This window comes from Bufo bufo, chromosome 7, assembly GCF_905171765.1.
Source record: "Bufo bufo chromosome 7, aBufBuf1.1, whole genome shotgun sequence".
Taxonomy (NCBI): Eukaryota; Metazoa; Chordata; class Amphibia; order Anura; family Bufonidae; genus Bufo; species Bufo bufo.
This window is the reverse complement of record NC_053395.1, coordinates 171626292-171646334: the sequence shown is the minus strand read 5'-3', so window position 1 is coordinate 171646334 and position 20043 is coordinate 171626292. Positions and strand designations below refer to the sequence as shown.

The 20043-nt window shown below is 45.7% G+C and overlaps 1 protein-coding gene across 1 annotated transcript in view; it reads left to right on the top strand.

Moving 5' to 3' along the window:
- Nucleotides 1-20043, top strand: part of LOC121008549 (lanosterol synthase-like) — a 111339-nt gene that overhangs the window by 68987 nt on the left and 22309 nt on the right. Inside the window, exons 15-19 of the mRNA XM_040441176.1 lie at nt 11181-11330; nt 11406-11502; nt 17924-18029; nt 19785-19850; nt 19930-20010. Coding sequence (XP_040297110.1) covers nt 11181-11330; nt 11406-11502; nt 17924-18029; nt 19785-19850; nt 19930-20010 — 500 coding nt within the window. The remainder of the gene's footprint in view (nt 1-11180; nt 11331-11405; nt 11503-17923; nt 18030-19784; nt 19851-19929; nt 20011-20043) is intronic.

Sequence of the window (20043 nt, the reverse complement as noted above, 5' to 3'; positions counted from 1 at the left end):
CGGTACTCGTCAAGAGTGCCCACTTTCGCCGTTATTGTTTGCACTAGTGATGGAACCCCTGGCAGAAAAAATACATACAGATCCAGTGGTAGCGGAAAACGTCCCTTCCAGCGGTTATTAGGATACTGGAGGAGTATGCTAAAATCTCAATGTAGAAATTAAACATTGCTAAATCACATATACTTCCCCTCTCGATTCCTGAACCCCTTAAGATTCAATTGTTAGAGAAACTTCAGTTTCAGTGGGCACCGGAACATATATCCTATCTAGGTATATAATTAACAACCCAGCTTGTAGATTTAGTGCATCTTATCTTTGTCTCTTTGCGAAAGGAACTCCTAAAGGATTACAATAAATACTCCCAGAACTTTATGTCCTGGATAGCGAGAATTAATGCTGCCAAAATGCTAATATTAACAAAAATACTTTACAAAGTTAGGTGCATCCCACTTATTATTCCTGCCAAGACATCTCCTACAAGTAGATCTCCTCAAATTTATTTGGGGAAATAAACCCCCTAGAAATGATCGTCGCACACTTTACCCAAGTGTTCAGGATGGAGGATCGGGAGTCCCGGATATCACTCGATATTATAAAGCTAATCTCATAGATCAAACAAGGGAATGGTGGTCTCCTTCTTTGGATCATAAATGGTTGGAGGTGGAGTCTATTTTTGCGAATAAAAACTCACTACAAGGATTACTAGCTGCTCACTCCATGGCAGTGGCTCTGGGAGTCCCCCCCCCCCCCCCCCTCTTGACCATGCGGGAAGCGATGTGGACCTGGCGCCATTACATTAGAAATACAAATCTATTTTCACCTACCATCTCAGATATCCCTTTGGTAGCCCTTACTTACCTTGTTCTTGATCTTGATGTTAGGGTGTGGGAGGAGAAGGGTATATTATTTCTAAATCAGATACTGTAGAACTCCAATATAAAACATTTGAGGCCTTACACCACTCCCACCAGTTGCCTAATTCGTGTTTCTATCAATATCTGCAGATCAGACACCTTTTACATGATATTAAGTTACCCCCAGCTTACTCATCTGAACCCTCTCCTCTTAGCAAGCTTTTTAACATTCAGAGACAGGTAGGAAAAGGTCTCTCCTTTGCATACCAAGCCCTAGGTCCACAACTAGATAACAAGTCAGGTTTCATGCTGAAATCGGAGGAGAAGTTGAGATGTACATGGACTATTGCTGAGTGGAGAGATGCGTTCTACTGGGCGGTAGCTGGATCCAGTTGTATTAACCATGCAGAGCAAAATCCTAAAATACAGCTTTGTTGGTATTTAACCCCAGCCCGTATTGCGCACATCAATTCTGCATATAGCCCAGATTGCTGGAAAGGATGTGTAGAAAGAGGAACACCATCGCACATGTGGTAGAATTGTCCTACCATATCTCCTTTCTGGAAGGAAGTGAATAATCTTCTATCTAAGGTGGTCTGCTCTCCTCTTCTCCTGTCACCAGCACTAGCTATATTTGTGGCGTGCCAGAACCGCAGGGGAGACACGTGAGGTGCACGGTGGGCCGATGCGGGGCTAATAATAATACAGTTCATCAGATTACTCACGGTTAGCAGAAAGCCTCCCTGGGCCAGCAGCACAGTGATGAGGAAGACAGCACGAAATCCTCCAGGGCACACTCTGTGGTAGGGAAGCACCAGCCTAGATGGAGGTTGAGGTGCCCTTGATGGCAGTGGTGTTTAGGGTGCTTGTGGCGGCTGGGTCCCTTGGTGGTATTTGTCGTGACACCAGTACCGTTTATGGTGGTACAACCAGTTGGAGTAATATTGAAGAATGAAGTAAACAGTGGTAGGATACAACTCACAACTTTTACTGTGGCTGGTTTTAGTTGTGGCATATACATCCAAACAGAATACAGTCTTTTGTTCTTTAGAGGAATTCTGTTGATCCACTGTTAATAGGTTTGGCTAGGTTTTGACTCAGGCTGTGGTTCTGTAGAGGTCTCACTGGTATGCTTAGTCCTATTATTTCTGTATCTTCCAAGCCCTTGAACAAGTAGCTAATCTGTCTTCTATGATGTATGGTGAGGCTGCCTGTAGCTAGATTGTCCTCCACCATGTGCAAAGGTGCCCATTAAGCCTTAGGTAGTGGCTGTTATCACCGATGTCTCTCTTTTAGCTTGGATTTCTTCCAGGGATGCAACACTATCCTCTGGTTGTAGGATGTCAGGAACTAAGAGGATCACAGGAGGAAAATTCTCTCCTGCCCCTCATACCTTGACTCTACCTCATTGCTGCCTCAGACTTCATCCACTACTCTGTGGTGTGTAGCCTCAGCTTAACAACAGGCTCTATTCCTCTCTTTTCCTCTCTCTACCCTCTTCTCCACACTAGGCCTGACTAAAGTATTTATATAGACTAAGTGCTATCCCCCTCTAGTGGTGGGATGTATAAAATACACCTAACCAGCCTATGAACAGGGATACAACAGGTCATGTAATGCAGAATGACATGCAACACCGTAATGTAGTTTCACAGTAATTTTGCAGTTCCCACGTGTCCTGAGTGGGATGCTGCATACCCCCATGGTAAAACATGAGTCGCCCTCGACGTTGGTAATATCTGAAGCTGTGGATCTCTAAGCTGTTTCCTGTAATACACCAAATACACACCACCAAATATGCACATATGGATATAAACATTGCAATGCATTATCATGACTCTTCGATAACCTCCTGTAAATCAAGGGTTATGCACAAAAATACATTCTAGGCAAATATATAATATGTCACATACACATTTTTTTTCCTGGTTGATGCTTTACGGCCAAAATGGTAATTAAGTAATGATCTCACATAAGGGCAGTAAAGTCCATGATACTATCACGGCTGGTGCGTGCCGGATGATGTAATGGCTGCTCAGCCAGGAGAACAGGATAGGGAGCAGGTCACCTCCTAACAGCGTCCCTACCCTGACCCTAACTCCTAACTGCATGGGCCGACCTTAAAGGTAGGAGGACCCATGCGCAGGAACCTCAGATCCCTAACTCACCCTCCGTCCGGTCCCTGCGCTAGGAGTCGGGGTAAGACGACCTACTCCTCCTAGGCACGGAGGAGCAGGAGTCTCACTGGCCAAGCTATTGGGAAAAGGGGAACAAATGCAAGCCTATGTATATGGCAGGTGCTGCACTAGTTCCAGCCACCTGCCACAGCCCTGCTGACTGGATCCGTGTGCAGGAAAGCTGAAGTCCACAAATAGCAAACAGAAGTCAGCACACACTCATCCACACACCGGAACCCAGATACATGGCAGCACTGAATAATACAGGAAAACCTAAACCGAACATCACACAGACTTAGCTAAACTTAAACTTAAACTTATGACCACAGTGGTGGCTCTCACAGGCGGATAGAAAAGACAGGAGGCTGCTCCAGCTAGCAAGACTGAAACAACCTACTGAGCCCTGCTAAAGAGAGGGTCTATATAGGCCCAAGTGGCCACACCCAAGGGTTGGACACACCCAGTGACATCACACACACACTGGGAAGGAAGTTAACCCTTCCAGTACCACAGAAGGGAAAGACACATAAAGGGGAAGTGCACACAATACATAATACACCGTGCACACAACACACACACACCTAACATAAAGAAAGTCAGGTGAGACCGCATGCCAGGGCAGCAAGCTGCCTAGCGACGCTCAGGCTGCTCTGCTGCTAAATACAACATTAGTTGCCCGCGGCAACCACAAGTGAGACCACACACAAGCGGCCCTCACCCGTGGTTGAACACCCATACAAAACCGCAGGCAACTGCATGCGGTAAAGAAGTTCACGGTCATGGGCATGGCCGTGACAGATACGGGTTTAAAGACAAAGTCCATACCTAAATTGGGGTATAAAGCCTGTATAAAATTTTTTTAAAGTGCAACATTTTTGTAAAATGGGGTAACCTGAAAATGGGGTAAAAAGGGGTTAAATAGCATAAAACACACAAATAAAGTGCAACTGTGATTTTTCTTCTTTCTGGATTTAAGTGGAGTCCATGATGGAGTCCTTGCTAATAAAAACACAGAGAGGAGCTCTGTTGGGCATACGGCCTACTTAATTGTAGGGATCTGAACAGGACGACACATCCGTAGAGATTGGACTTCCAGAATCCCATGAATCAGGGGAAGATCTTTCTGGTTTTCCCTCCATTATCCGCTGCTTAGGAATGGATGGCAAGTTCAGCTTCTTTTTCAAAGATATTGGATTGCTCTTTTTTTTAAATGTTATAATCCAGCACAATTGCAGGGTCAATCCTGGTTACAGGTTTTGATTCCTCTGAGGGATTTCTCATTAATGATGGATTCGCTGGTTCACCTTTATAGGTTGGGATAGTGAATTCCTTTGTAACATATTTTCTTTTTATTGAAAGTTTTTCATATATTAGGCATAATCATTTCTTATGACAAAATATATGATAGTGAATTCCTGATGCTGTTGTACAGCCAGTTGTTGAAACAAAACTGCACAGTCCTCCGCAGATGCACTTAGGCCTTTTGGCTCTGGCCTTTTTCTCCCAACATGTTCCCTCTGGGGTTTGGTTTCACTTGCAGGATCTTTGGTGACAATGGCTGGTTGCCATAGAAAGTTGGTGCCCGCAAATCCAGTGGCATATTGATTTTGGGTGCTAGGCGGCACATATTTTGCAGCAGGCCGCACAGGGGCGGTAGAAGATTCTTGTTCAAGATCCTCCTAAGACTCAGAGTCTTTGGCAAGTTCCTGGGTCTCCGCGGGCTGTTCTGGTCGACGTACCGCAGTAGCGTATGGTCCAAGTGTACCTTCTGCAGGGGTGAACTCGACCGTCTCGTTGACGTACAAGCTATGTAGCCAACTAGGGAGCTCCTTCCTCTTTACAGACCGGCGATTAACGTAATAGTCTCTGTTTGTTTCCATATCTCGGATAAACCCAAATCCTTGCTGCTTACAGAAGTCAAGAATTCAGCCCAATCTCTGTACCAGAACCGGGAAGTCCTTTACAGGTTCCTCCAGCAACTTTCGGGTCAGACCCTCATTATACTTCTTACAGGCGTGTGTGCACGGGAATCGAGCTGACTTGATCTCCGCGGACAACTTGGCCCAAAGTTCTGTCTGCTCAGTAGTGGGCCACGCCATGGTGGGGAAATTGGTAGCCAGACCGGACCTTTCGGCATATTTCTGAGGCCGGTTTCGCGGCATTGCGGCTACGCGCTGACCTGTACTGTATTCAGCCGACTCAGCAGGGCGATCCACACTGCGCTCCCTCCAATGGCGATCCCATAGGTCCTGGACACGGACCTGTAGTTCAGGAGTAATGGGCGTAGGGGTCCATGTCGGTGCGGCGACAAGGTCCCGTTCGGATCCAGTCTCTATCGCAGAGCTCACTCGCTTCTCCGCCATGCTGCTTCGGCAGTACACTTCTCTCTCTAGGAAGCAATCAGCATCTCTCTTTTCAACGTGCGCACGCATGTCACGCTCTTCCTGAATGCTGGGCCCGCCTCCTAGGTCTGTATGAATGACAGGGTCGACGCAACCATTATCCACCATATAAGGGGCGGTCTCAGGGAGTCGGGTGTCTGGAGCAACAATGGTCAGTACTCCAATTGGATTTGGTGGTTTGGTGACACACAATAATGGAGCAGTCTTTTGTGCATTAGGATATTCATGAGCGACTGTGTTTTTGTCACAACACCTAACAGGTGGGCACATTGATATTCCACACATGGCTCCACCCATTTTGTTCTATGGCAGAACTTTTTTATAAAGCAGAGGAGGCGGCGCTGTGTTTGCATATAGGTTCGGCCTCCCAGAATTTACACAGCAAAAGGTAGGACGGGCTGGCCGGACAATTTTGCATAAATGGGCGGCACTAAGTTTTCCCGCTCTTCAGGGGGTGTCACTAACTTATCCACAGTTATGGCGCAGTATTTTTTCAAACAAGAAGGCCTCCGGCGGCCATTTTCAGTGCATAGAAACAGTCCGTTCAATGACAGCAAGCCGTTTTAGTAACACACAAATATCTGATTTTCTCACTTTTGACACTGCGATTTTTATGCTGAAGACTGGTATAACACTTCCATGCAACTTCCAAACAGTTTAAACAGTTCTGTGGCCCAATACAGCGTGCAATAAGTAATAGTCTCTCAATGGAGCAAAGCTTATTCTCATGCGACAGTCTTTCAAATAAGGCGCAGGGGTTATGTCACGCCCATGTTCATGGTCGTGACTCCTTGGGAGCCACATGCAGTTGCCCGCGGTCTGGGTGTTTGGTCAACCGCAGCTGGGGGCTGTTAGTAGTTTGCCTCAAGTGCGGTTGCCGCGGACAACAGGTGTTTCTTGGCAGTGCAGCAGCCTTAGCTGGTTGCTAGGCGTCTCACTGTTGATGCGCGCGGTTGCCTCTGGCTATGTGTGTGTGTATTTATGCACTTTCTATGTCTGGTGTGCACGAGGTTTATGTATGTGTGCACTTTGACACTTCCCTTCACTTGTGGCTGCCCGTGGCAACGTGTGGTGTTGTTTACATGTGGTGGCAGTGTCTCGGCCTTCTGGCTGTTCCCCAGGACATGGTTGCCACACATGTCGTTGCCGGCGGTAACAGCTGCAGTGTGATGTTTGATTGTGCACTTCCCATTTAAGTCTTCACTTCACTTTCCTGTTTGGTGATGGAAGGGTTAATCTCCTTTCCTAGTGTGTGTGTGTGGGTGTGGCTGCTTGGCCTATTTAGTTCAGGGCCATCCTGAGGGCTAATAGGGACCCCAGGTTCCGGAGTATGAGCCCTCCTACCATCAGGGTCGGCTCATACAGCTAGGAGTCAGGGTCAGAGTTAGGGACGCTGTAGGAGGTGACCTGCTCCCTAATTCTGTTGTTCTGGCCTAGCAGCTTGACTTACCTTTATCATCGCACGGCTGAGGGTTTCCCCCATCCTCAGCCATGACAGGTTAATATCCTGTTTGTGACGCCAAAATTTAAGATCTGGCGTGCCAGAACCGCAGGGGAGACACGTGAGGTGCACGGTGGGCCGATGAGGGGCCAATAATTATACAGTTCATCGGTTTACTCACGGTTAGCAGAAAGCCTCCCTGGGCCAGCAGCACAGTGATGAGGAAGACAGCACAAAATCCTCCGGGGCACACTCTGTGGTAGGGAAGCACCAGCCTAGATGGAGGTTGAAGTGCCCTTGATGGCAGTGGTGTTTAGGGTGCTTGTGGCGGCTGGGTCCCTTGGTGGTATTTGTCGTGACGCCAGTACCGTTAATGGTGGTACAACCAGTTGTAGTAATATTGAAGAATGAAGTAGACAGTGGTAGGATACAACTCACAACTTTTACTGTGGCTGGTTTTAGTTGCGGCATATACATCCAAACAGAATACAGTCTTTTGTTCTTTAGAGGAATTCTGTTGATCCACTGTTAATAGGTTTGGCTAGGTTTTGACTCAGGCTGTGGTTCTGTAGAGGTCTCACTGGTATGCTTAGTCCTATTATTTCTGTATCTTCCAAGCCCTTGAACAAGTAGCTAATCTGTTTTCTATGATGTATGGTGAGGCTGCCTGTAGCTAGATTGTCCTCCACCATGTGCAAAGGTGCCCATTAAGCCTTAGGTAGTGGCTGTTATCACCGATGTCTCTCTTTTAGCTTGGATTTCTTCCAGGGACGCAACACTATCCTCTGGTTGTAGGATGTCAGGAACTAAGAGGATCACAGGAGGAAAACGCTCTCCTGCCCCTCATACCTTGGCTCTACCTCATTGCTGCCTCAGACTTCACCCACTACTCTGTGGTGTGTAGCCTCAGCTTAACAACAGGCTCTACTCCTCTCTTATCCTCTCTCTACCCTCTTCTCCACACTTGGCCTGACTAAAGTATTTATATAGACTAAGTGCTATACCCCTCTAGTGGTGGGATGTATAAAATACACCTAACCAGCCTATGAACAGGGATACAACAGGTGATGTAATGCAGAATGACATGCAACACAGTAATGTAGTTTCACAGTAATTTTGCAGTTCCCACGTGTCCTGAGTGGGATGCTGCATATTATCTATTGGATTTGAGGTTCTCCCTTATTCGCATCGATGGGTAGTGGCGGGGATACTAACAGCGGCACGAAAACTAATTGCAACTTACTGGAAATTGCCTATCACTCCAAATGTATTGGAATTAGTAGCCCTAATTAATAAATATATGCAACATGAATGCATATATGCTGCTTCACACAAAAATCGATTGCAAGTAATACAACGATGGGAGTTGTGGTCTAGTTCCCCTTATGCCTCCCATATTTCACAGACAGCCTTGTGACATTGCAGAATTAAGTAAAATTAAGTACTTAAGGGAAATTTACTGAAGAGTTGATTGGAGAGGGTTTCGATGAGCAGCACTGGCATATCATGGTCACTGGTATTGTTCTTTAGTTGTCATGCTTTTACGCACGATACGAGGTTTATTTTGTTTTCTATTTATGTAAAGATCCTATTGTTCTATTAACCGATAAAATATATTGATTGTTTATTACCGCATCATTAAAGAATGTACAAACCACAAGAGTGCTTAAAGGGAACCTGTCACCTGCAAAACGCATATTAAACCGACCACAGTACCTTACAGTATCCCCCAGTGTGTTGCTAATCATATTTTTCTTTCCTCTTTGTGTTTCTTCATACTTGTTAAAAATGTTGTTTTAATGTCGGTTGGCGCTGTCTCCGAGTCAGGCTTGAAGTCAAGGGGGCAGCGGCCTCCTTGCTTCAAGTAAAGCTAAGCCCGCCCCTTACCCCTCCTCTCTATAATTAGATGGACATGCTGCCGGGATCGCGCTCTTCTAGCGCATGCTTGGTACGCTGCCTGTTACAGCGCGATCCTCACTCACCCGCCTACAATTTGCTGACTGCGGATGCTCCGGACAGTTTGATTGCGCCTTCAGTGTCCTCCACAGATCCCCCCTTCAGTGTCCTCCACAGATCCCCCCTTCAGTGTCCTCCACAGATCCCCTCTTCAGTGTCCTCCACAGATCCCCCTCTTCAGTGTCCTCCACAGATCCCCCTCTTCAGTGTCCTCCACAGATCCCCCTCTTCAGTGTCCTCCACAGATCCCCCTCTTCAGTGTCCTCCACAGATCCCCCTCTTCAGTGTCCTCCACAGATCCCCCTCTTCAGTGTCCTCCACAGATCCCCCCCCTTCAGTGTCCTCCACAGATCCCCCCCTTCAGTGTCCTCCACAGATCCCCCCCTTCAGTGTCCTCCACAGATCCCCCCCTTCAGTGTCCTCCACAGATCCCCCCCTTCAGTGTCCTCCACAGATCCCCTCTTCAGTGTCCTCCACAGATCCCCCCCTTCAGTGTCCTCCACAGATCCCCCCCTTCAGTGTCCTCCACAGATATCCCCCTCAGTGTCCTCCACAGATATCCCCCCCACCCAGAGCCGCTTTCTAGCTAATTTATTCACTGCACTTGCCTCTGTGAAATTGAAGAGAAGCGCCATAATCTCGCACAGGCGCACTGGCAGAGGCCAGGAAGACGGTGCATGCGCACTTCGATACATCTGCCAGTGCGCCTGTGCGAGATTACGGCGCTTCTCTTCAATTTCACAGAGGAGAGGCAAGTGCAGTGAATAAATTAGCTAGGAGGCGGGGCTGGGCGGGGAGATTGCAGGCACAGGCAGCATCGCTTTGCTGCCTGTGCCATTCGCAGCGTGCCCTGCGCTGATAAAGTCTGGTCACTGCGCGGGCCGCATGACACGGCTATGCCCCTGATTGTTAAGATTGGGCGGGCACTGGAGCGGGCCGTAGTTTGGGCATCACTGCATTAGATGAATGTTTGCAGATCATCTAATGTGTATCAAGTGTCCTAACTCTCCCCTGATGATGGATGTCTGGGGAAAGAAGAATTTGTTATGTTGGATTTCAACATGCCCAGTTTTTTGTTCTCAAAGGAGAGAAGGCACTGTCAGAGGTGTCAGAGGTCTAAGGCCCCTTTACACTGCCCGATTTTTGCGCAAATGATTGCTAACGAGCGTTTGCATGGACAATCGTTAGAAATAATCTGCATGTGTAAATGTGCCTCCGATTACCCGATGAACAAACGAGACCCTCGTTCATTGGGTAATAGATTGTCTTTGCGGTCACCTAAATAACCGTTTTCTGGCAGCAGATTGTGGTGTCTAAATAGTACTCTGCTGCCAGCAAACAATGATTCAGTATGGGGAGGAGCAATGGAATTAGCGATTGCCCCTCCCTATACTGTGGAGGGGATTGCTGCGTGTAATTGCAGCAATCTCCTTCACTGACGAACAGGCAATTATTCCTTCCTGACAATTGCTTGCTCCATCAGGCCATGTAAAGGGGCCTTTATCTTATTGTCACTATTAATAATGAGCCCAGTATGCACGTGTACGTGGTGTCAGGAGGAAAAGTTGTCAACGGAACAAGCAGTCTAAAGTGTATACCCAGCTTTACAGCAGCAGCCCAGAGCACAGAAACCAGAGGGGGTGAACATAGGGGCACATTTATTAAGACCGGCATTTTAGGCACTGGTCTTAAAAACCCCTTTAACCGGTCGTGGATCCGCCAGAATTGCATAACTTTGGCGAATCCTTGGCCACTTCTAACTTTACTTCACTCGCCTAAAACAGGAATAGAAAATGGTAAATCGGACGGGCCTGCCGCATCGTCTTCTTCCCCGCCCCCACACTACGCCCACTTTTTTAGACTTGGCGTGAGCAGGGAGAAGTCTGTTTGATAAATGACCCCCATAATGTATTTTGCCTATTTAGCAGTGGACTTGAGCGGTTGTAAGACATTGTACACACAGTATAGCTTGCATGGAGTAAGGAGGAAACATTTAGTGGAAATATTCTGCTATTTTGGATCCAGTCCCAGGTTTGCAGGAGCATCAGATAGTTAGTTTGTTTTTCTTTTGGGCTCAGTTCTGGTGACAGATTTCTTTTAAGATGGCTCTTTACATGTTCTGAATTCTTTGCATAGTTTATATTTTAATTAAACATTTAATTGTGTAACTCAGACCGCAAAGGGTATTTACCAGTTTTAAATTAAAAAAAAAAGTTATGTTCGGGATCTACAAATTTACATTGTATTAATTATTATTTTGAAGCCGGTAAGTCATTTTACAGAAAAGGAACGTTAGCCATTGTTACAGTGCCATTATGGTCCTTGGAAGTGACTCTTTGTTGGGAAACAGGGAGGGTTTCCTTTCAGCACCCGTGACTGCGGTTGTATTGTGGCAGACTGTACAGCTGAGGGGCTTAAATCTGCAATGTTGCTTCAAGAAAACTGCACTTTCTTATCTGAACATATTCCAAAGAACAGACTACGGGATGCTGTAGACGTGGTAAGAGACATCCAAGTGTACATACGTTTGCAGGATTTAGGTCTTTTCTGCGGTGTAACTTGATAATTGTTGCAGCTACTCAGTATGAGGAATTCTGATGGGGGATTTGCTGCCTATGAAACCAAACGTGGTAGCCGCTTGTTGGAACTGCTTAATCCCTCTGAAGTGTTTGGTACGTTCATGATAATGTACAGTTGCAAGAAAAAGTATGCAAACCCTTTGGAATTTTATGGATTTCTGCACAAATTGGTCATAAAATGTGATCTGATCTTCATCTAAGTCACAACAATAGACAATCACAGTCTGCTTAAACTAATAACACACAAAGAATTAAATGTTACCATGTTTTTATTGAACACACCATGCAAACATTCACAGTACAGGTGGAAAAAGTATGTGAACCCCTATACTAATGAATCTCCAAGAGCTAATTGGAGTGAGGTGTCAGCCAACTGGAGTCCAATCAATGAGATGAGATTGGAGGTGTTGGTTACAGCTGCCCTGCCCTATAAAAAACACACCAGTTCTGGGTTTGCTTTTCACAAGAAGCATTGCCAAGAGCTAATTGGAGTGAGGTGTCAGCCAACTGGAGTCCAATCAATGAGATGAGATTGGAGGTGTTGGTTACAGCTGCCCTGCCCTATAAAAAACACACCAGTTCTGGGTTTGCTTTTCACAAGAAGCATTGCCTGATGTGAATGATGCCTCGCACAAAAGAGCTCTCAGAAGACCTACGATTAAGAATTGTTGACTTGCATAAAGCTGGAAAGGGTTATAAAAGTATCTCCAAAAGCCTTGCTTTTCATCAGTCCACGGTAAGACAAATTGTCTATAGGGGCGTGTCCGGACACCGCTGGAGATGGCTGCTTGAAAGACCGGCTCCTGCCTGCACTGGCAATTATCTGGCCTGCAGCGCTCCAGTACCGGCCCATATGGGGAAAAAATCGGCACCCAGGAGAACCCCTCTCCCTCCTCGGTCCCCCTCACCTGCCAGGACCCTTGAGCAGTGCTGGGATCGAGCGTCTGGATCGGCGCTCCCGCCACGCAACACTAGGGCACAGAGGGCCTCCCGCCATTCCTCCCTTCCTCCACCCGATTGCCGCGCTCCAGGCAGTGAGTGCAGATCGGCGCAGAGAACATCTGCTGGCTCTCCCCAGGGGATCACCTGTGGCCCCTCCGTGTCGAGTATCGGCTCTGGAGCTTTCCACTGCTGCCTTGAAGTATCTGCCAGCCGCTGCTAGAAGCATGGACCCTGTCATGGCGGCTCATGGATTAATCCCTCGTGGAGAGGCAGTGCACACAGGTACCGGGACTCCTATTAGGGTTCGGGATACTACCCTTGTGGCCCCCACACCTAGCCTTACTGGGGCCCCTCTGCAAGAACCCTGGCCTGGCAAGTCTCCTCCATCCCCCCCTGTACTGGATCAGGGGAATAGCAGCTCTCCTCTGCCCTCCTCAGCCCCATCTAAACCCCCACAACCTTGGGCGAGTTTCTTTAGCCGTTTGCCTACAAAGGAGGACTTTCGGGCTCTTATCTCTGAAGTTACAGAAGCCTGCAGGGCTGAGATTGCAGCGGTTCGCACTGATATCAAACACGTGGTGGACAGGGTGGACTCTCTAGAAAATGGCCATGATGACACTAGGCAGTACGTTTCTGCTCTCCATGAATCCATCACTGCCCAAACAGCTGTGCTTAGGGGCATGGGACAGCATCTGGAGGACCTGAATAACCGGGGTCGTCGAAATAATATCCGTGTACGTGGCCTTCCGGAAGCATCTGGAGAAGAAGACCTCTTTGCCACACTGGAAGCCATATTTAATATGATCTTGGGGCACCCTCGCATAAGATCAAGCTGGACAGGGCGCACAGGGCACTCAAGCCCAAGGGCTCTGTGGCTCATCCCAGGAACGTAATCTGTTGTGTCCATGACTTTGCCCTTAAAGAAACCATCATGGCTAAATTACGATCCCTGCGCAACTTTGATTTTAACGGCGCTCCTGTACATTTGTTTCCTGACCTATCCTGGCTTACGCTCCAGAAAAGGAGACACCTTCAACCTCTTCTTGCGTCACTCAGGAACCGCCAGATTGCCTATCGCTGGGGAATCCCATTTGGGATCAGGGAAGAACAGAGACTCTCCGTTCTTTCACGGATCTCCACCCTTTTTGAAAATCGCTGGGAATTCCTGTACCTGACATCCCTGATTGGGAATTTGAGTCCCCAGCGCCTCCGCCACTACGTACTTGGTCATCTGTAACCTGGAAAAGAAGGCCCGGCTCAAGTGCATCCTCTTCTCCGCGGTCTCCTCTGTCACCGGGGCAACGTCCGCCTGCCTGACCGCTCCTGGCCTGGAGGAATTGGCCGTCCTGAGCCTTGTTCTTAACCCCTTAAGGTTCACAGGGACGTTGGACTCTAATGCATCATCATATGGGTCATCTATTAGTATTGTTTAGCCAGTTGCTGTCTACTTTTTTGCTCCTTACGGTGCGGGCTCTCCGTAGGGCCCTTATAGTTGCTCGTTTATTTTATAAGTTTTCTGTGATTTGCACTTTGGCCGGCCTCTACTCGCTGGTCTCCGACACTCTTACCCCTTGAGGGGATTTTTGTTTTGCTCTGACAGGGATTTCATCCCTGGGAATAGTTATTTACTGTTACTTCTTTGTCTGACTTGTGTTGTCCCGTCCTGTCTCCTTCCCCCTCCTTCTTGTGTTTTTCTCCTATTGTAGAGGCCTGAACCTCCTCGTCTGTGGGGATCGTATACCTCAGTCTTGCCTGTGGTCCGTAGCTCCGTTAGTGTGACACCACTGACGCAAACAGAGTCCCTTGGTGAGCTGTATCTTGCATATAATATATACCATCACATACCCTTCATGGTGCGGTGCGTAACTTTCAATGTCAAGGGTCTCAACTCTAATGCCAAGAGAAAACTCTTGCTCCTGGAACTGAAAACCCTTAAAGCGGACGTTGTGTTCCTACAGGAAACACACTCTGATGGCGACTCCTCCTTCCGTTTTGCCTCTCACTTGTACCCTATTGCTTACTCGGCTACTCATTGCCGTCGGAGGGTGGGGGTCGCCATCTTGATATCTGCGAAGTGTCCCCTCAGAATCAAATCCTCAATCCTGGACCCCCAGGGGCGTTATATTGTTCTCCGTGGTCACTTGGCAGATAAACCCATTACTTTATGTAACATTTATGCCCCAAATACTTCTCAGATGCGCTTTCTCGGCGGAATCTTCCACAAGGTTTTTGTTGAGGGAGCGAACTCTCCAGAACCTTTGGTGCTTCTGGTCGGGGACTTTAATGCCGTTTTTTTCTGAATCCATGGATCACTTAGCTCTACCGGGCAGGCTGGTGCACGCGACACAGCAGCGCTTAGCTAAGGACTTTCATAAATTGGTGCAGAAATATTCCCTGTATGACCTTTGGCGTCTCACCTTCCCCACTGACAGGTTCTTCTCCTTTTACTCTGCCCCACACAGCTCCCACACCCGTATCGATTATTTTTTTGGTACAATCTTGACCCTCAGGTTACTGGAGGGGGCAGACATGGGCCAAATCACCTGGTCTGATCATGCCCCAGTGCTGGTCGACATTAGTCGATTGAGATGCTGTGGCATGACCTAAAGAAAGCGATTCACACCAGACATCCTAAGAATATTGCTGAACTGAAACAGTTCTGTAAAGAGGAATGGTCAAGAATTACTCCTGACCGTTGTGTACGTCTGATCTGCAACTACAGGAAACGTTTGGTTGAAGTTATTGCTGCCAAAGGAGGTTCAACCAGTTATTAAATCCAAGGGATCACATACTTTTTCCACCTGCACTGTGAATGTTTACATGGTGTGTTCAATAAAAACATGGTAACATTTAATTCTTTGTGTTTTATTCGTTTAACCCCTTAAACCCCGGGCCTGGTTTCACCTTCCTGCCCAGGCCATTTTTTGCAAATCTGACATGTGTCATTATGTGGCAAAACTTTAAAATGCTTTTACTTATACAGACCATTCTGAGATTGTTTTCTCGTCACATATTGTACTTTATGACAGTGGTAAAAATAAGTTTAAAAAAATCATTTTTATTCATAAAAAAATACCAAATTTACCAAAAATTTCAAAAAATTTGCAAATTTCAAAATGTCAATTTCTCTACTTTTATAATAGTAATACCTTCAAAAATAGTAATTACTTTACATTCCCCATATGTCTACTTCATGTTTGGATCATTTTGAAAATGACATTTTTATTTTTTGGGGACATTAGAAGGCTTAGAAATATGGAAGTAAATCTTGAAATTTTTTGGAAAATTTCCAAAACTAACTTTTTAAGGACCAGTTCAGGTCTGAAGTCACTTTGTGAGGCTTACGTAATAGAAACCACTCAGAAATGACCCCATTTTAGAAACTACACCCCTCAAGGTATACAAAACTGATTTTACAAACTTTCTTAACCCTTTAGGTGTTCCACAAGAATTGATGGAAAATGGAGATGAAATTTCAGAATTTCACTTTTTACATTTTAATCCATTTTTTCCAGTAGCAAAGCAAGGGTTAACAGCCAAATAAAACTCAATATTTATTACCCTGATTCTGCGGTTTACAGAAACACCCCACATGTGATCGTAAACTGCTGTACGGGCACACGGCAGGGCGCAGAAGGAAAGGAATGCCATATGGTTTTTGGAAGGCAAATTTAGCTGAACTGGTTTTTAGATGCCATGTCCCATTTGAAGCCCCCCTGATGCACCCCTACAGTAGAAACTCAAAAAAGTGACCACATTTTGGAAACTACGGGATAAGGTGCCAGTTTTATTGGTACTATTTTGGGGTACATATGATTTTTTTTATTGCTCTATACTATGTTTTTTGTGAGGCAAGGTAACAAAAAAATTGATGTTTTGGCACCATTTTTATTTTTATTTTTACAGCGTTTAACCGAGGAATTAGGTTATGTGACTTTTTTTTTTTTTTTCACTTTAGCACAATAATAGCACTTTTGAAGCAAAAAATAATCATATTTTAGTGTCCCATAGTCTGAGAGCCATAGCTTTTTTATTTTTAGACCGATTCTCTCAGGTAGGGTCTCATTTTTTGCGGGATGAGGTGACGGTCTGATTGGCACTTTGGGGGGCATACGCTTTTTTGATCACTTGCTGTTGCAATTTTTGTGATGTAACGTGACAAAAATGCCTTTTTTTTACACAGTTTTTTAATTTATTTTTTACGATGTTCACCTGAGTGGTTAGGTCATGTGATATTTTTATAGAGCTGTTTGTTACGGACGTGGCGATACCTAATATGTATACTTTTTTTAATTTTTTCCACTTTAGAACAATAATAGCAGTTTGGAAGCAAATAATAATCATATTTTAGTGTCTCATAGTCTGAGAGCCATAGCTTTTTTATTTTTTTAACGATTCTCTCAGGTTGGGTCTCATTTTTTGCGGGACGAGGTGCCGGTCTGATTGGTACTATTTTGGGGGGCATACGCCTTTTTGATCACTTGTTTTTTTATTTTTTGGGCGATTGTCTTAGGTAGGGGCTCATTTTTTGCGGGATGAGGTGACTGTTTTATTGATACCATTTTGGGGGGCATACGCCTTTTTGATTGTTTGGTGTTGCACTTTTTGTGATGTAAGGTGACAAAAATTGCTTTTTTTTACACTGTTTTTATTTTTATTTTTTTATGGTGTTTATCGGAAAGGGTGGATCATGTGATATATTTATAGAGCCGGTCATTACGGATGCGGCAATACCTAATATGTGTGGGTTTTGGTTTTTCTTTAGTTTTTTTTATTATAAAATAAGGGGAAAGGGGTGTTTTTTTTTCTTTTTTACTTTATTCATTTTATTACTTTATTCATTTTATTAAACACTTTCTTTTTTACTTTTTTTTTACTTTACTTTATTTATGACATTCACTTTTGGGGGTCTGATCCCCTCTGCAATGCATTACAATACATCTGTATTGTAATGCATTGCCTGTTAGTGTATGACACTGAGTCATACACGAACAGGTTGCCTAGGAGACCCAGCCTGAGGCTGGATCGCCTCGGCTCCCGTAGAAGGCAGTTCCCGATGCCGTGCACGGCATCGGGCTGCCTTGTGTCGCATCGGGTCCCCGCCACAGCAGCGCGGGGACTCGATGTTCTTCCTCACCCGACACAAACCTCTTCTATGTTGCGGTCAGCGCGGACCACGGTATAGAAGGGGTTAATCCGCCGGCATCAGCTTTTACAGCGATGCCGGCGGATACAGCAGGGGCCCTGCTACCACGGACTGCCGGGCCCCTGTAGTGATCGCGCGTGCACCACTCCGGTGCCCACGCGATCACTATGACGTACTATTACGTCAAATTGCGGGAACTCAGTTGTTCCCATGACTTAACAGTACGTCAAAGGTCGGGAAGGGGTTAAGCAGACTGTGATTGTCTATTGTTTTGACTTAGATGAAGATCAGATCACATTTTATGACCAATTTGTGCAGAAATCCATTTCATTCCAAAGGGTTCACATACTTTTTCTTGTAACTGTACATGATTATGCAGTAATACTACCCGATACTACACAGTACTAAATGCATATGTCTACTCAGGGGACATCATGATTGACTACACATACTTGGAGTGTACTTCTGCCGTAATGCAAGCTTTGAAACATTACCAAGCATGGGACCCAGACTACAGAGCAGATGAAATCAGGTGACATATATTTGCCTTTTAACTTTGTTTGGCAAACTCCTTAACCTCCTAGTCACATTAAAATTGAAAAAACCCTCCCAAAATGTCACTTTTTTATTGTAGATGTTTAATAGATACCTGAAGTAAATATTGTTTGCACACAACTTAGGGGACACAATTGCATTTTTAACCCCTTAGTGACATAACTAATTTTAACCTTAAGGACCAGTAACATTTCCCTCCTCGGTATTCCAGCAGTCATAACTTTTACATTTTTTCTTCTAAACATTTTTCTTGATTTTGTGCGATGAGTTGTAGTTTTATTTTAGGAACCATTTGGGGTACATATAGTGTATTAAATAACTTTTATAAATTTTTTTTGCAGAAAGATAAACAGCAATTTTAACATGGTTCTGGTCATGTTTTAAAACTGGCATTCCAAGATTTCAAACAAGACCAGAATGACAGCATTATCTCGACGGCATCAGAAGATATAGCTGTTAGAAATCTGATTGACAGTGAATACAGCTGAAAGTGAAAGTAAAAGCAGGTTTCACTGCTTTCGCTCCCGACCCGATTTCTAACAGCGATCTCTCCTGAAGTAGTTGAGATAACGCTGTGATTCTGGTCTTGTTTGAAAACCCATTTTCAAATAAGACCAGGCCCATGTCCCTAGCTGCTTCCAGTCCCGAGATATGAGCAGCTAAGGCTAGTATTAGTCTAACGTTGGACATCTTTGGCTGGCTGTTTTGGCAGGGAGCAACCAGCCGGAGATGTCTGGATCGCTAACTGACATCCACCCGCCACATTCACTATATTGGGGACTGGCGGAGATCAAGCTGCATCCAGTTATGGACAGATCTCCGTCGGTCCACATTATAGAGAATGGGGCCAGATGGCGATGCGGTAGCTTCCGGCAATGTCAGAATGCACAGAGCTCGGGCAGGCTGTTCCCTGCCTGAACAGTCTGCTGGATCTAAAAATGTCAGTGTGAAACTAGCCTAAAGCAGCCCACCTCCCTCTCCCTGCTGCCCGATCTCTGCTCTGGCTAAACTGTTGAGTCCTTTTCTCAAAGCTCGAGCAGAGCTCAGGCAAAACTGTTAGGTGGTTAAAATATTTGTGCCAAGTTTTAAACATATCCCCAATCCGCAGGATAGGGAATATAAGAGTCTAATCAGTGGGGTTCTGACCACTGGGACTTCCATGATCACTAAAGCATGTGCATGGAGCAGAGATTGAGCGTGGGGACTGCTGCTCCATTCATCTGTATTGGACTGCTGATGAGAAGCTGAGTAACGCAGTTACCAGCAGTCCCACAGAGAGGAATGGACTGGTAGTGTGCATATTCGATCACCACTCTGTTCATACAGGGAGATACAGGACCCCCATATTTGTGATTGCTGGAGGTCTCAGTAGTCAGATCCACTCTATCTTGTGTACCTTCAAAAGGTTAATGAGGTTTTTTTCAAACACTTTTCAGCCTACCTCTCAGCAAAAAGTACATTCCACTTATATTATAAATGCTTGGATATTACAAATGCATGTCCCCTTTTTTTCTGTCACTGCACTGCCAATCACAGGGTTGTGGCATTGCATCCACACTGCATATTTGATGGCCATGGTCCCAGGACCCCATGTCATTACTCAGCTTTGCTTTCCTGTACAGACAGCTGCAGGGAAAGCACAGGCTTTGGTATTGAAAGGAGTCATTTTCAAGAGTGTAACTATGCAGCTATGTCAGTTTTCTGATCTGCACTTTTGCTTTGCTCCATTTAGGGAAACCCTCGAGGAAGGCCTGGATTACTGTCGCAGAATTCAGAGAAAAGATGGGTCCTGGGAGGGGCAAGTATTAATAAACAATTTTATGATATTTCATTGATTCATTTGATCGTATATTGTCATATTCTTCTATCTTTTGAAGGTCCTGGGGTGTATGCTTTACATACGGCATATGGTTTGGACTGGAAGCCTTTGCTTGCATGGGATATGACTACTCAGATGGGTGAGTGCCTTCAAGAAGTCATATAGAAAGCTA